Below are 18244 nucleotides of genomic sequence, written 5' to 3'. Positions count from 1 at the left end.
TCGTGTATTCATGAAGCACTCCAGGAAGCCTCCTTCAAACTCATACTCGCATAGCTTAGAACCAAAATCTCTCCTGAGTCCTTCACGTTCGTATTCGTATTCGTATTGATATTCATATTCACATTCATACATCACACCCCAAATCCTGTACAGACGGACAGAAATCGAAACCCCGACGTGGGAAGATCCTAGCTGCCATTGAACAGAGCCACCCTGCCATCATCTCCCCTTGCCTTTGTTTACGTCTGGTGTTTACATCTTTTAGAACCAGTACCAGGCCGGGAGGAGTAAAAAAGCCATTATATATTTTAAATCCCGTTGTAAATAATCACGCCAACAAAAGGGTATGAGCTGAAGCTAGGCACCAGGCTGAATGTGTTATTATACTGCCATCAAAAACATATCACAAAACGCCGCTTTGAGTTTGAGGGTCTGTTTTCTCATCCCCAGAGCGAGCTTTCCCTCTCTGTTCTCTGAGTTGTGAAGCGAGCAACGGGGATGACGGGGGTCCTCCCTCTCTGAAGGCTTTCATAAAACATTCATTTGTATCAGAGTGCACATTAGGTAAAGCATTTCAGCTTTAATGCACAATCAAAGTCCACTAAGGACGCGCTATTAGGCTGCAGGAGAACGCACTCTGACAGACATTCTAAAAGCCCCCGAACAAAAGAATGCATCGGTTGACAGTTTTAAATGAATTTTCCCTTCAACTATGTGCTGTAATTACCGTCATATCTGAAGTGTGATTCATGCAATTACATTTAATTGGGCGGGAACAAGTTAAATCAGTGCAGAGCTTTCGTTCGTATAATTACAACTTTAAAATCATTTTGAATGCTACTAATTGTGAAGGATAAAAGGATGAAAGTACAATATGGTATTGTTATAATTTTTGAAGCTCTACTATAAAGCGAAATAAAATCACAGTTCAATTTGTCTTAATCCAATAAGTGAGCGTTTTTAGGGGGGACAACTACAATTGATCAGCTACAGCGACATTCCAGGCAACTCTGTGCTTCCAATTTTGCGGCAGTTTGCAGAAGGCCGTCTCCTCTTTCAGAATGACAATCTCCCCGTGCCCCTCACGCTTTGTTGAAGAACTTTAATGGCCTGCACAGAGCCTTGACATTAACCCATTCAATCCGGGAACAAATACTGTATTTTTTATACCTTGGGGTATTCCAAAATAAGAGATATACAAGCTCGTAGAGCTTGTAGATCTGCTATTTTTGAAAAAATCTTGAACATTTGTGCAAATCTTAGATTTTTTATACATTTTAAAAATATATATTTATTTTACTCTCTTATTTGCTTCTGGGGGGTCCCTGGAACAAAATATTTTGATGGGGGTCCGCGGGCCAAATACATATAATTTTGGGGGTCCCTGGCATGAAAAAGTTTTGAGAACCACTGATATTATAGCAACATCTAGGATTTAGAAGACAGGATTTGCAAAAATGTTCAATTTTTTTTAAAAATAGCAGATCTACGAGTGCCGCGCTATGAGCTTGTATATCTGCTATTTTTTGAATAGCCAAAGAAATCTTAAAGTGACACAGATGCGTTCCCGGTCTTAATGGATTAAAAACCCTATCAAACACCTTTGGAATGAACTGGAACACCAAATGTGAGCCCGGTCTAATCGCCCATTACCAGTGTCTGACCTTATTAAAGCTCTTGGACACTAATTAGAAGCACTAATTAGAAAGGGTGTCAGCTGACTTTTGGTTATATATTATAGTGTATATCAGATAGGTCTGGTTGACCTTGATATGGGTAAAACTTTTTGGTATGTGCTACCCCAGATGTGCTACCCCTCAGCCTTTTCTGGATCAGGCCCAAATATTGAAAGTATTCTTAGCCCACCAGTTTTAAAAGTTGTCGAATTTTGCATTATTTTCTTTGAACATTTCCGAACTTCTTTTGAACATTTTAGATGTTTTTATGTTTGAAAATATTTCGAAAGAATAGTAATGATAAAAAAATTGTAGGAAATATAAAAAGAAAGAGATATATATTTACTCGCAACCCACACATATTGGTCCGCGACCCACAAAGCATCTGTGCGATGCTGACTCAGGCTTTCTCACAGCTTAAAATTCTCTGGCCGACGCCGACCACAGCTTGTCATTGACTCTCACATCCATCTGAGGCCCGTGTGTTTCTCCATGGCCGCTCGCCGTGCGGGGAGGAAATGGATTGGGACGGACGGACGTTCTGACACACACACACACACACACACACACACACACACACACACACACACACACACACACACACACACTCTCTCTCTCTCTGGCGCGGCCGGCAGTGAGTGACCACTGTGCTGAGGAAGGTGGATGACCACATGCTATTTCCACTACAGTCTATCACTGTAAATGGCTCTGCCATTGAACCGCTCAACTCTCTAAAGCACTGTTTCCCAAACAGTGGGTCGGGACCCATCTTTGGGGTCGCGGACCAATTTGTATGGGTCGCAAGTAAATATTTCCTTTTTTTCCGTTTCCTGAATAAAAAACGAATAAAGATTTAAACCAAAAAATCACAACTTTTCAAAGGCGGTCAACGGTTGGATTTGAAATGACGTAGATCTACGTCAATGGCAGGCAATGTGTTAAGAAGTACTGAAAATAGCAGATCTATAAGCTCACAACGTGGGGTGAAGCGACATGTTGTGAGCTTGTAGATCGGCTATTTTTGGCTAATGTTGACCCCAGAATATGGATGCTATAGGGTTCAAGTGGTTAATATAGTATACAAAAACTGTACCCGGCTGGGTGCTCCCTTATTTGAATTTCAGGCACGGTAGTTGGCAGCCCTATGTTTGTCAAGCCTTCATCTATGAAGGCTAAACGTCTAATTTCTCTTTTGGGTCTTTGAGCTAAAAAGCTTGGGAACCACTGCTCTACAGGAGAGAAGGAGAAAGGAGGGAAAGAGAGAAGTAAAGGAAGAAAGAGGAACGGGGAGATGGGAATTAGAGAGGGAAGAGTGAAAATAGAAAGGGATCATTTATGCCAGTGGTTCAGAAAGATTTTCATGTCAATTGCCCTAAAATGTATACTGTATGTATTTGGTTGCGAACCCCCCATCTGGAAATACGTTGTGCCAGGCACCCCCATACAAGATTTGTGCTGTTAAAATGTTTCAAAAAATATCCCAAATCTTTCAAATTGTTTCAAGATTTAAAAAACAATTAACAATTGTAGATTGGCTACATTGTAGCCGACTGTACATTGTAGCTGCGAATTGTAGATCGCGGTGCGCCGCGTGGTGAGCTTGTCGAGCGGCTATTTTCCTGCGAAAGCCCCGCAATACGGATGCTGCTGGGGTTTTTAAGTGGTTAAAGAGACGAGCGAGAGAGCGACGGGCGGCTGGATAGGGTGACACAGAGCGGAGAGTTGCGTCACCTCCATGCACTTCATCGGGCCATGCAGTCGCAATTGCGGATCGGGAGGAGCCGAATAGCGATAAAGGCCTGAACCGGAAGTTTACGGAATGCACTAGAGTGCACTAGGAGGAGCGTTTGTCACTACTTCGAGTTCACATGAACCACGTGACCGGCGCTGTTTCTGCCCCCTCATTGACGCAACTCTCACAATAGAAGGCTCTGGGGTGACATGGAGGGAAGTGAGATGTGACAAGCAGAGAGAATGGGAACACTCAATCAATCCTGTCAGGCTTCTCAGGCTCTATGCACAGCAGACATTTCTCCTCTTCCTTACTTCCTTCACGGGTCTTACCAATGATACTAATGAAGGCTCTGTTCCATTTAGTGTAGCACGGTGGTTCTCAAACGTTTTAATTTCAAGGACCCGCGTAACTCCTGAGAGTGTACAAATGGAACATTTTGTACACTCTCTGAGTTACACTCAGAGTTACACACCCGTAAGGGACCATGAGGGTCCCTAGCTGGACCCCAGTTTCTTTCCAGTGAGCCAACATGAACAAAACAACACCCTGACTCTGTTTGACCAGAATGGAACAGAGCCTTCATTAGAATCATTGGTAACACCTGTGAAGAGGCATTTCTTTCCAATATGGCTGCCGTGCTACAGGAGACGACGGCATGCAGCCACTGTTGCCGTGTCTGCTGCCTATCATAAGCGACTTTTTGGGGCTTGTTTTTCTGAAAAGTCGTTGCTTATCTGGGCTTGCTTTCCTAAATGTTGTTTAAACCAGTGGTTCTCAACCCCCAATCTTTGTGTGCCAGGCACCCCCGTAACAGATTTATGTTGTTGAAATCTTTTGTTAAATTTTATTTTTGTATTCCCCACGATTTGTTTTTGAAAATAGCAGATCTACAAGCTAGCAACGCGTAGATTTGGCTATTTTCAAATAGTCAACGTCGAAGTCGAAGTGGTAAAACTGGTCGCTTCTTTTTGGGTTTGTTTACGTAGACCTGGCCCCTTGTTTCTGTTGCCAAATCTGGCAACACTGCATGTAACGCTATTGATGAAGGGCTGCCTCGCTAATGATGGTAAAGCCTCACATGTTTTCTGCAGTGCTGACTCCAAAATCAATGAGACTCATTTTGAGAGCACTGACGGATTATTTATTATATTATATAAAGCGTTTAATGGAGAAAAAAAGAGAGAGAAAAAAACAGGAAGAAAAATAACACATAAGTGCTTTTTCAGTCTTGTAAAGGATTGTTATTAAGTCGAGGAAGTCATTTTATACACCAAACGGAGTATGCATGATGAAGTAAAAGGGGAGAGAAGAAATGACAGTACTTCTCTGCTTTCACCCAGCAGATGTATGCTCAGATGGCCTTTGATGAGTGCAGCGGTGGACAGTGACAAAGTACATTTACTTGAGTACTGTACTTTTTTTGAGTGTCTGTACTGTGCTTGAGTGTTTCAATTATTTGGAAAATGTCTCAATTTGAATACAGCAATTCATTGACATTAACCCATTAAGACCTGGAACGCATCTGTGTCACTTAATATTTCTTTGGCTATTCAAAAATAGCAGATATACAAGCTCATAGCGCGGCACCGAGTGCCGCGCTATGAGCTTGTAGATCTGCTATTTTTTTTAAATCTTGACTTTTTTTTTGTTTTTTTTCAAAAAAACTGTTAGGATTTAGGATTTTAAGAATTGCCTCAGTATGGGTTAAAAAGAAAATGTGCTTTTGAATACCTGTATGTATTTTTTTAAGTCAAGTACAATTTGGCAGAACAATTCTAACGTGTTTAGTAATATTTAACCAGGAATATCGACTATACTTTGTGCTGGGGTTGAGTACTTTGTCTACCGCTGTTCATAGTGCTGACTAAAAGCGTCCAGCGTTGATTGGCATCTCTCATGACCTCATGCTGTACCTGTTGTGTGTGTGTGCAGCTGTGGACACCACCAAGGACCCCTGTCAGAAGGTCAAGTGCAGCCGCCACAAGGTGTGCGTGGCTCAGGGTTACCAGAGGGCCATGTGCGTCAATCGCAAGAAACTGGAGCACAGGTAGGTGGAGCAGGCCTGCCAGGCAGGCAGGGCGACCCGCCCTGACGAAGCTATTTGTGTCACTGTGTGTGTGTGTGTGTGTGTGTGTGTGTGTGTATGTGTGTACCAGTATGTGCATGCCTGTACTTGTATAACTATATTTATGAGGACCAAACATCCCCACAAGTATAGTAAAATTTGAGAAATAGCCAATTTTCCTTGTCCTCACAAGATAGTTTTTTGTTTTATGGTTAAAAAAGACCTTTAGACTTAAATTTACAATTAGGATTAAGATTGGGGGACAGGTTGGGGTTAGGATTAGGCATTTAGAGATTAGGTTTAGGGGTTGGGTTGAGTGAGTCATGCCTGATACTTACGCCAGTGTTGCACACTGGAAATAGCAGATTTACAAAGTTCACAAAGCATCGTGAAGTGACACATTATGAGCTTGTAGATTAGCTATTTTCAGCTTTAGGTTTAGGTAAGAAATTGGCACAAACAAAAAAACGTCTTTCATAAAATAGCTGTCCTAAAATGTTGGATGTCCTCAAAAGTATAGAAACACAAACAAACGTGTGTGTGTGTGCGTGTGCGTGTGCGGGTGCGTGTGCGTGTGCGTGTGCGTGTGCGTGTGCGTGTGCGTGTGCGTGTGTGTGTGTGTGCTGGTGCATGCACCATATTGTTAGATGTGTGCATGGGTAGGAAGTTCTGCAGTGTGGTTGTCAACAGCCAGTAGCCCTGTGTGTGTGTGTGTGTGTGTGTGTGTGTGTGTGTGTGTGTGTGATTTGCGGGGGCTTTGGGTACAGTATAGCTCAGGGGTGCCCATTACGTCGATCGCGATCGACCAGTAGACCGCAGAGGCTGCGCAGGTAGACCACCTGCAATGCCCCTGAAAAAAAAAAAAAAAAAAAAAATATATTTTTTTTTGCAGGCTCTAGGTGGCGCTGTGGCAGAAAACGGTGGCGCGGCGCTAAATGGGGGGGGGGGCGCCAGGAAAAATATTGAAACAGTCCTAATGCCTTAATGTTGTTATTTAGCCCCCATAGGTAAATGTTTAAGTATTTTCATTAATGGGATAATAATTATTTGTTGGTTGGTAAATAAAATGAATGAATTACATTTTTTTTTATAATAAATCGGTAAAATCAGGCAAAAATAATAATTAAATAACCTAATCCTGACCCTAAAACCGAAATAAAGTAACCAAAAAACGGAAAAGAAACTAACAAAAACCAGAAAAAAAACAAACAAAATCCACCCAAAACCGCGCAAGTTTTGCCCACCATGCCTACCACTCATGCACGCGCGAGTGGTAGATCACCTTGAGCTGGCAATTTCAATAGTAGAACTCAAGTTAAAAAAGTGTGGGCACCCCTGGTATAGCTGGACACAGAGAGAGTTGCGCGGCACTGTGACGGGTGACGGTGACACACAACAAGGTGGTCGAGTCTGGATTAATAGGCTGGGGCATCCTCACGGCCAGGGTTGCCAGATCTCCTTATTATAATTTCCCCTCAAGATTTTATTTGAAAATGTTGTGAGCTTGTTTATCGGCTATTTTCAAATAGCTGATGCATTATGTTAAAGTGCTCATGTGGCCCATAGTTGTTTCTTTTGGGCTGGTTTTCCTAGGCCTGGTTGCTTGTTTCTCTCACAGAATCTGGCAACGGCCCACAGGCTGAGAACCACTGCCTTTATACTTGAGCCTCAGTTCATGTCTGAGAGGTATGAAATACGGTGGCCATATAGCTTGTCCTTCTGGATGTCATTACCGTGGATTCACCCTTTAAGGTTTTCTGCACTGTGACAAACATCCCTGCCCTGCGTCGAACATTGCCACTCCCACAGAGACCACTTAGCCTTCTGCGGCTCACTCCACTGGAAGCTATTTATCTCTTCTGACCCGTATACAACACACTCACAGGAAAAAGAGGAGAGGAGAAAAACAGTGGCCACACTAGGTCCAATCTGAAAGGATTTAATGGAGTGAGTCATTGCTATACCTGCGAACTGAATCTGTGTCTTTTGCAATAAAGACGACGATGGGCAATGAGCACGAACGAGGGATCACGCTTAAAACGTCTTTGCATCGTTAATTGACAACCTCAGTCAGGAAGTCAACGCAGTAGCTGATGATAATGCCTGTGGGCTAAGCTCAGCGAGTGTTTATGAAGTCATTCACTGTGTCAGCGAGTGTATCAAGCAGTGTTGCCATGTCCGCTTATTATAAGCGACTTTTGGGCTTGTTTTTTCTGTGAAGTTGCTTGTAAATATTGGTGGTTGCGGTTTTTGGGGCTTGTTTTTCTAAAGTGTAGTTGCTTATTTGGGCTTGTTTCCTAAATGTTGTTTAAACCAGTGGCTCAAACATTTACTCTTCATGTGAAGATTAATATGTAATGGTCCACGTAACCCCATCTGAATATATTGTGCCAGGGACCCCCACACAAGATTTGCGTTGTTAAAATGTTTACAAAATATTCCACAATTAACTTTTTTTCCCCACGTTTTTTTGGAAAATAGCAGATCTACAAGCTGACAACGCGTCGCATCGCGATATCCGATGCATAATAGGTTTAATGTGGCTTATAGTCGCTTCTTTTGGGCTTGTTTTCATAGACCTGGTTGCTTGTTTCTCTCGCAGAATCTGACAACATTGCACAGGAGCTGATAATGCCTGTGGGTTACTCTCAGCGAGTGTATATAAAGTCATTCACTGTGTTAGCGAGTGTATCAAGCAGTGCAAGCTATTTGGGGCCATGGTGTCTGTTAGATGGATTATGTCCGTAGGGCCTTAACAGGAGAGTGTATTGGTTTATTATGACACCGTGTTCCATTGCAGGGGAGGCTTTTTATAATAGAAAGCGATACTGTGCAACTTTAGTAGGATTGTGTCAAGCAAGCGTGACACTCATAATGTATATGCTGGTGGTCACTCAGAAAGTAACCACTTAAACCCTCTCTACTTGGTAAATTGGACGTGATTTTGCTCTGGACTTGTCTTGGACCGCTTTTTTTCCGTCTGCACCTTTGTCAGAAATAGCCGATCTACAAGCTCACAACGTGTGGATTCATAATGGTTTAGACTTCTTTATTTAAACTTAAAAAATAAGACGTTTCAATCCATGGTGGATGTTTGTCAGGTCAATTTGTACAGTATAATTGTGCTTTCGATGTGTTCACCAGCAAGTAAATATATGTTGCCTACGTCTTTTTTCCCCCCCTCTCTTCCTCAGATTCCTCCATCAACAACCGAACGCCCCAGAAAGCAGCTGTAAGCCTTGCCCCGTGGTACCGTCCTCGCCGGTATGCGGTTCTGACGGACACAACTACGCTTCCGAGGTATAAACAACAACGTCTCTGTTTATCTTTCTCCCCCCCCTTTGACGAGGGAATATTGTTCTCAGCCAGAATACCTAACGCTGACTTTATAGCCCGCTGTCCTCCTCGTCTCCATAAAACCTTGGTTTCAGAAATGAAATGTGCTCATGTCATCATGTGAAATAATGAGAGGGGGCTCAGTCATATAGCGTTTCCCGCTGCGCTGACATGTATATGTGAGCGCGGCAGGGCCAGCGCGGTACATCACTGCTAGCAGGGGGTTGAGCGCTGGGCGCCGTGATTAATGGCTGACGCGGGCTTTGAGCGGCACCGCCAATGCACCGGCCACTGCCAGCATCCTTTATTGATTTATGTATAGTTTTTAATTTTGACCTTGTACTACGAGGAGGCGTTGGGGAAAAAATGACAACTCACTCCGCCGGACCACCTTTCACTAAGCGCAGTGTCTCATCTGAATGAGCAATCGCTTTTTCTGCAGTCACCCCCATAAATATTTTATCTGTCTCCCATGCCTCGGCCTCTCTCTCTCGCCCTCCCTCCCTCCCTTCCCCCGTCCCTTGTCAGTGGTGGAAAGTTACATCTACTCAAGTACTGTACCTTAACAGTAGTAGTTAGTAGGTACTTAAAGTAAATGTTTTTGGCACATAAAGCACTTTTACATTATATCCATTTTTCAATACTTTACACTTCTACTCCTGTACATCTCAGAGGCAAATATTGTTTTTTTTACTCCACAGCTGCAATTATTTGAAAACTCGAGTTGCTAGTTACTTTGTAGATTTAGATTATTACAAAACGTACATTAACCAATTAAGCCCTATTTTATACTTCGCCTGTACAAGCGTTCACAAGAGCTTGTAGAGCAGCTATTAATTGCCAAATTGTGAAAACATTTAGTACTTTTGCTTTGGTACAGTAAGTATGTTTTTTTTATAATGTGGTACTGCTACTTTTACTTATAAATTAAGAATCTGAATACTAGAGTTCCCACCGTCATGAAATTCCTGGAAATATTTTGAAATAAGAAAAACGGTTTTCAAGGCCTCGAAAAGACTTAACTTAACCCATTAAGACCTGAGGCGATTCTTAAAAATGTTTTCTAAATCCTAACAAATCAACAAAAAAAAATCAAGATTTTTCAAAAATAGCAGATATACAAGCTCATAGCGCGGCACTCGGTGCTATCTGCTATTTTTTAGTAGCCAAAGAAATCTAAAGCGACACAAATGCGTTCCAGGTCTTAATGGGTTAAAGTAATTAATCAACTGTTTTGGAAAATGTTTGGATATACATTGTTTTTGTTTAACATTGTGTGAAATAATGTGACATGGTAAAATGTAGTGCTGCGCTGAACGAGCTGCGTGAGTGAGTGTGGTATACAGGATGTCACGTGACAAAAATAATACATCTACAAGCTAACACGTTGCACCGCGATACCTTGTTAGCTTGTAGATCTGTTCTTTTTGTCACGCGACGTCATTGATATAACAGAGCCTCATTATTGGCATCTCATTTGCCAATTATTATTGCCAATTATTATTTTATCTCATTTCCAGGTCTGTAGCGATCATATGATCGCTACAGACCTGGAAATGAGATAAAATATTTGAAAAAGTTATGGAAAAGTTTTGAAAATTCATTGTTAAAAATGTGTGGGAATGTCTGGAGTACTTCTTCCTTCACTGTACCTCATTCCTCCTAGGCGTGTCACAATTATTACATAATCGTCTACAATAATCGCAATTATTTTTGCATAATCGTCATAGTTCTCCAAATTGAAAGCTTGCAGATCTGCATGCTTACAACGCGATCTACAAGCTTACAGCTTGTAGATGAGCTATTTCCGCTATTTTTGAATTATGTATAAAATGATTAAATATGTCAGTAAGTTATTTGTCATATCTGCCCTGTGCAATTTTCAATTACAAAGCCTAAAACTAAACAATGTAGTTAAACTAAAGATCAAGTCAACACATAGGGCAGAATTATACACATTAATCAAAATAGAAATAGCAATGTAGCAAAATAAAAGAAAATGTTAATTCTGATTCGTAACGTTCCAATGTTCAATGCCAGAAGAAGCACAACAAAATCGTTAATCGCAAATTATTCGTATGACAATTAATCGTCGACTTCAAATTATGTAATGGTGTCACAGCCCTAATTCCTCCCCCCTCTCTCTCTCTCTCTCTCTGTCTCTCCCCCTCCCCCTCCCCCTCCAGTGTAAGCTGGAGCAGCAGGCCTGTCTGACGGGCAAGGAGCTGAGTCTGAAGTGCAGTGGCCTGTGTCCTTGTGCCACCGCTCCCGCTCCCATCATCACACACCATCCCGACGACAGCAAGCACGGCAAGTATAGCCTATTCCCTGCTTTTTTTTTTTACCAGGTTCACTAAGACAGAGTTACAGGCCTGTAAGGTTTGTACGTTTTTTTTTTTTGGTTTCATTTAACCCATTAAGACCTGAGGCCGATTCTACAAATGTCTTTTTAAATCCCAACAGTTTTCTGAAAAAACGTATGTTTCTATATCAGTGGTTCTCAAACTTTTTCATGTCAAGGACCCCCAAAATGATATGTATTTGGCCGCCGACCCCCATCTCAAAATGTTTTGTTCCAGGGACCCCCCCAGAAGCAAAGAGTTACACGTTTTTGCTTTAAACAATATATATTCAAAGATTTGCACACATTTTCACGATTTTTCAAAAATAGAAGATCTGCAAGCTCGTAGCGCGGCACTCGGTGCCGCGCTATGAGCTTGTAGATCTGCTATTTTTGAATAGCCAAAGTGTAAAATAATACTTTTTAGCTCAAATGAAAAAGTGACACAGGTGCGTTCCAGGTTAAATTATTTAGTTATTAGTTATTGGTTATAGAGCTGTAAAAGTGCATTTGGTTCCCAAATATCAATAATTTAGCTAGAGTAGGAGTCCTTGAGGGGTGTTCCAGGGGGTCCCCGCTCCCCACTTTGAGAACTGCACCAGGAAGCGTATACTGTAGCTAGCAAGCACACAACGCTATGGCGGGAATCCTCGTGTAGGACACAACTCCAATTTCCTCCCCCCATGCGATGTTTACACTAACGGGATCAATACTGGCCAATCTCAGAGATCGAGGTTAGCTAGATTATCCCCCTGTGATGAAAACGGTCTTTCAATCATGTAGTAATTAATTATTTAGAGTGTACACTATCAGTCATTGCAACCAAACAGTATTGATCGTCCGCGGGGCTCCTGGGCGCATGTGAAAATGCCAATTGATCAAACGTATGAAATGTTACTCCTGTTTTCTCATCTGCAGACCCAAGTAGGGTATTTAGTCTGAAACTCAACCTGGATTTCTATTGGGGAAAAAACGTCGAGATGCTGGCGGACGGTTAATTGCATAAATTGTGTTTTTTTCTCAGATCACCAGATAACACACTTACTGTATGAAACGTAGGATTAAAGTCCAATAGACTAGAGGATCTTGTTTACAAACATTACTGTTCAGGGGCAAAATTGCTTTGTTTGCCGGTCAACATGTACAGTAGTCAACCCCCCAACATACCGTAATCAGCCAAAATGCTTTCATAATAATAAGAATTAAGGAATGTGTTTTGAATCTTGTTCTAAATGACCTGACCACAGCAGTAATGGAAGTTATTTAGTTTTTTGCAACTTGTTGAACAGGAGCTGTGCAGTGAATAACCCCATCCAAGCATGTATAGAAAATATATCAAACTGATCGATAGCATTAAATAACCACTTAATACATACAGCGAGTTAACCAGCTGTAGCCAATTTTCAATCCAGTGCATCTGCACACCAATAGTGGATAAGCTCGTATAGTGTGGCCTACAACAGTGGTTCTCAAACATTTTCATGTCAAGGACCCCCAAAATGATCTGTATTTGGTCTCAAAATATTTTGTTCCAGGGATCCCTAGAAACAAAGATTTGAGTTACAGATGTTTGCTTAAAAACATATATATATTCAAAGGTTTGCACACATTTTCACGATTTTTCTAAAATAGCAGATCTACAAGCTCATAGCGCGGCACTCGGTGCCACGCTATGAGCTTCTATATCTGCTATTTTTGAATAGCCAAAGTATAAAAGGTTAAAATTATTGTGATGCTATATTAACACATTTAGCTGGGGACCCCCTGGTACCCACCCCGCCAAGGACCCCTGGGGGTCCCCGGACCCCACTTTGAGAACCAATGGTGTAGCCTACAGTATATCTAGTATCAGCAACCAGGTTTCAATGCAATGCTCAATAATGAAGCTGTAATGTTACAGTAGTTGTGAAAACCATAACCGTACGGCTTTCCTTGCTTCCAGGTCTTTAATTACAACAGCATAGTAAACATGTTGACAAGCCTGCTATCTCCGTTCTGCTCCAAAAGTGTTAACAAAGTACGAATCCATTTTGTCACATTATCCGGTGCACATTTTCTTGGTACACTTTGTGTTATAATTGCTGCTATTCTAAGGTTAGCTTTCAAACAGCTTCTTGCTACAACTCAGAAGAAAAGCCATTTCATATGCACAGTGGTGTAAATTAACTAAGTACATTTACTCAAGTACTGTACTTAAGTACCTTTTTGAGGTACTTTTACTTTACTGGAGTATTTCCAATTTTCTATACTTTTACTTCTACTCCACTACATCTCAGAGGAAAATATTGTAATTTTACTCCGCATCGCGACGCATTGTGAGCTTGTAGATGTATTAATAACTGTATTTTCAAATGGCCGAAATGTACTGTATATAGGGCTGAAGCGGTTAATGTATGTTTTGTAATAATAATCAAAATCTACAAAGTAACTAGTAACTAAAGTTTTAAAATAATTGTAGTGGAGTAAAAGTACAATATTTTCCCACTGAGATGTAGTAGAGTAGAAGTAAAAGGAATTTGGAAATACCCAAGTAAAGTACAAATTCCTCTCATTTGTACTTAAGTACAGTACTTGAGTAAATGTACTTAGTTACTTTACACCACTGGATGTCAGTGTGGGGGAAAGTGAGCTGTAGTTTTGCAGCGAGGGAGCCCGGCCTTTCACACCACACTTCAAGTTGTGTTATCTTTACTGTGTGTCAGCGGGAACACTGTGATGCCATACTGAGCCCCCTCGGGGGCAGGTGAGACAGAATGCTGATGAGTACTGTGTGCTAAGGGTTTTTTCCAGTGGTGTAAAGTAACTAAGTACATGTACTCAAGTACTGTACTTAAGTTAAAAAAAATTGGACTATTTCCAATTTTCAGTACTTTTACTTCTACTCCACTACATCTCAGAGGCAAATATTGTACAATTATTTGAAAACTTTAGTTACTAGCGACGCGTTGTGAGCTTGTAGATCTGCTATTTTCAAGCATTTTAGTACTTTTACTTTTGGTACATTTTGATACCAATACTTTTGTACTTTTACTAAAGTAAATTTTGAATTCCGGACTTTTACTTGTAACAGAGTATTTCCTATATTGCACTATTGGTACTTGTACCTAAGTAAAGAATTGTAGTTTTTCCACCACTGCTTTACTGTATGTCAGCGGGAACACTGTGATGCCATACTGAGCCCCCTTGGGGGGCAGCTGAGACAGAATTCTGATGAGTACTGTGTGCTAAGGTGTGGTGTGATGTGATGTCCCCTCAGAGAGCTGCACCGGACAGGACCTGGCGGACCTGGGCGACCGCCTCAGAGACTGGTTCCAGCTCCTCCATGGCAACGCTAAGCAGAACAACTCTGGCAAACCCGGAGGCGGGACCACCGCTTCAGGTTAGAACCTGTAGTAGTAGTCATAGATATATATAAAGGCTAGATGACTCACCCGCGCTGCTGGCCAATGGAGTACGACGTTGCCACATGGCGGCCATCTTGAAACAGTCAATCATAACATTATGTCTATGGTGCATATACTTTAAAATAACCATAGCGTGCTCAATTTTCATCCGATTTTCAAACGGTTTGGTGTGTTGTAAACACCAAAGATGTAATAAAATTATAAAATTATAAAATTAATTAATTATAAAAATGATGATTATAATTATAAGTATGCAGTATAATAACTACATCTTTGGTGCAGCTCTTTAAAGGATTTCTACATATGATTTATACAATGTTTTGGTCTGGTTCCCTTTTTTTTTTTTACATCTAAACTTGCCAGAAAACACCCTTGTCTTAGACAAGGATTCACAACTTCAAACAGTATATATTTTTTGTTAAAAGCATTAAAAAAACATAAATGTAAATACGTAATTCATACCTACAGAGATTTCTGGAATGCATAGATAGATATACACATGTACATATTCAACAATGTGTTCATACGTGTCTAGATTTCCTTCACAGCGTTTTTTTGCCATTATGCAAAAAGCCAAGCAAATAGTTAACTGAGAAAATGCAATGCTCGATGCAAATTTTCCTTTTTTTGTGTCCTACAGTGCTGGACAAGAGCCTGGTAGCGAGCTGCAAGGATTCCATTGGCTGGATGTTCTCCAAGCTGGACACCAACGGTGACCTCTATCTGGATCACGGCGAGCTCGCAGCGATTAACCTGGACAAATACGAGGTCTGCATCCGGCCCTTCTTCAACTCCTGTGACAGCTACAAGGACGGCAAGGTCTCCACGGCCGAGTGGTGCTTCTGCTTCTGGAGGGAAAGTGAGTGGAAAGAAGGGGATCTTTTAGGAGGGGGGGGGGGGAGAACTCGGATCAATGCTGCTTGTTTGTTATTAACCCATTAGAATCCGGCAAAACATACGTTTTTCAGAAAACTCTTGGGATTTAGAACAGTTACTTAGGACGGTGTTTTCTCAAAAATAGCAGATGTACAAGCTCGCAGCTCGTCACTTCGAGCTTGTACATCTGCTATTTTGGAATAGTGTTGAATTTCTTTTAACACAAATCTTCTCTTCTGGGTGTCGCTGGCTCAAAGCATTTTCAGATCCGCGGCCAAATTTATATCAATTTGGGGGTCCTTGGCACAAAAAAGTTTGAGAACTACTGATTTAGAAGGCATTTGTAGACTCGGCCTCAGGTCTTAATGGGTAAAAAAAAGAAGAAAAAAAGACAAGGAACTGTTATGTGTGACAGTTGCTTTCAGCTGCAGAGCAGCTATACACTGTTCCTGCTTCTTTGTGATGCTAATGGCATATTTGTAATAGGAATAGTAGTAGTAGTAGTAGTAGTAGTTGTAGGGGTTCCTTGACATGAAAAAGTGATTTACGTAAGGGCTTATATTCTGTCGCAGGAGAAAATGTACAGCACATCTAGATGATACTAGATGATATGACAAGAATCATCAATCGATGGATACATCTTTGAGATTCAGACGTCAGACAGAGGAGGCCTGTCTACCTCGAACACATCATGCCTGGCACATATTGATGTATGTGTGTATTTATGAGAACATAGTCGACCGCTCAACATCTATAAATTGTACATTCAGATCAGCCAGGCCAGATGCCCCGCCTCTCTCAAAGCATCAAGAGACGCTGTCTGCATAGATGAAAGTTTCATATTCATAACAGGCACTATATGCCTTTGAGAAATGGAGCTGTTGGGAATAGAATTATTCTGCATGGCTATGGGCCCAATCCCGTGCCTATAAATATAAATAAGATGTGCTCTCTCTGATAGAAAACATATGCCATGTACAGATCCTTAACTCATTCAGTGCCAATGACCTGTAACACATACATTTTTCACTCTTCGCCATCCTATGAGGGATCCTATGACTTTGAGAGAAGGATCCGACTTAATCTAAAAAAAAAATCACCCCGTCCACTACAATGTTAAAGGATTTAGAAAAATATAATTTTCGCGGCTTTCTTGTTTTTGTCTGCGTATTTGGCGAGAACAAGCTATATTCAACAGCCAATAACTAAAGAACGGAGGGTCGTGGTGGCATGCTTTTTTCTCCCTATGGAAGCAGAGACACGTCTTTTGCGACACTCTGTGTGTCGATCGTCCTGGAGCGAAATATTCTGTGGAACGTCAAAAAGACTCAAAATAAGGTCAAAACGCTGGCACTGACTGCAGACTGTTCTGAAACACTCTGGCAGTGAATGAGTTAACCATATTATACCCCACATACTTCGTTGACCGGGGTCCCCCAGGGGTCTATACTAGTTGGTCCCCTCCTTTTTTCCCCCCCTCTACACCAAATCGTTTCAGCGAAAATAGCTGATCTACAAGCGTGCGACGCGTTGTGATCTTGCAGATCTTGTAGTAACATTTTCTGAGCTTGCTGAACATTTAATGTTCAACGATCATGACATGCCCAGAATAGGGACGCTAGGGTTTATTTGTTTAAATGTAAAATTACTCATTATGCAGTATGTCCCATTTCACAAGTTTTCAAATGTTTGAAATGTCTAAAAATCTTGTAGATCGGCTATTTTTTAAATGGCCAAAATGTATCTAGGGATGAAGTGGCTGATGTATGTTTTGTAAAAATGTATCAAAATCTACAAAGTAACTAGTAACTAAAGTTTTCAAATAATTGTAGTGGAGTAAAAGCTCAATATTTGTCTCTGAGATGTAGTGGAGTAGAAGCAAATTAAAGTATTGAAAATTGGAAATACTTTAGTAAAGTAAAAGTACCTCAAAATTTTACTGAAGTACAGTACTTGAGTAAATGTACTTTAATGTTACTTTACACCACTGGGCATTACCGAATGCAGCAACATTGGGAGAGAGGTTGACCGAGGCAGGCATCATCGTCAGCATATCAGCATCTCTCAAATAGAAGGGGCGAGATTGGGCATCCCTACTTCGTGCCCCTGCAGGAAATACTGTGGATTAATATTATTAGTGTGCACTGAACTGAAGACATTGGGGACGTGTATATAGCAATTTTACCCATGATAGAAAGTTCGGGCCAAAACCGAATCTCTCCAGACTCTGAAATAGGTAACGCTTTTCAAGCACTTTTTCAGAAGAGAAATAATTGCCTCGGGTTGTGGTTGACTGGGATCTGATGGATGTCTAATGTTTTGAAAGCCGGTGAATGTATATATTTTTGAAGTTTAAAAGGCAGGGTTAAAAAGAACCAAAAAATGGTATGGAGAAATAATAGAAGGTAGGGTAGACTCTAGGCCCGGGGTCTTCAACAGGGGGTCCGGGACCCCTAGGGGGTCCTCAGAGTCAGACTAACTACAGGGGGTCCGCCAAATCTTTTTGTGATGGGGAACATAGGCCGAAAAATAGCAGATCTACAAGCTCGTAGATCGTCTATTTTCTGAGAGTTGGCGTAGAGGGAAAAAGAGCAGACCAAGTACAGAGCCAACGGTCAAGTTGACTAAATATTGAGGGTTTAAAATGATACATTTAATAATAATAATAATAATAATAATAATAATACATTTTATTTGTAACACACTTTATATTTGAACCAAATCGGTGCTACATTTCAAGAAAAACATTATTAAAAAATAATTAACAATAATACTAATAAAAACAATGAAATTAATAAAATTCAGATCAAT

At 41.1% G+C, this 18244-nt stretch overlaps 1 protein-coding gene across 1 annotated transcript in view; it reads left to right on the top strand.

Moving 5' to 3' along the window:
• The window catches only part of LOC308105114 (testican-2), a gene marked incomplete at its 5' end in the record, with an annotated part of 44515 nt that overhangs the window by 7010 nt on the left and 19261 nt on the right, over positions 1–18244 (top strand). The window contains 5 exons of the mRNA XM_080455746.1: positions 5344–5458; positions 8671–8776; positions 10999–11122; positions 14410–14532; positions 15198–15416. Of these exons, the coding sequence (XP_080311872.1) occupies positions 5344–5458; positions 8671–8776; positions 10999–11122; positions 14410–14532; positions 15198–15416 (687 nt within the window). The remainder of the gene's footprint in view (positions 1–5343; positions 5459–8670; positions 8777–10998; positions 11123–14409; positions 14533–15197; positions 15417–18244) is intronic.

This window comes from Gymnoscopelus braueri (assembly GCF_963280865.1).
Source record: "Gymnoscopelus braueri genome assembly, chromosome: 17".
In the NCBI taxonomy this organism is placed as follows: domain Eukaryota; kingdom Metazoa; phylum Chordata; class Actinopteri; order Myctophiformes; family Myctophidae; genus Gymnoscopelus; species Gymnoscopelus braueri.
This window is presented reverse-complemented; position numbering and strand designations above follow the sequence as displayed.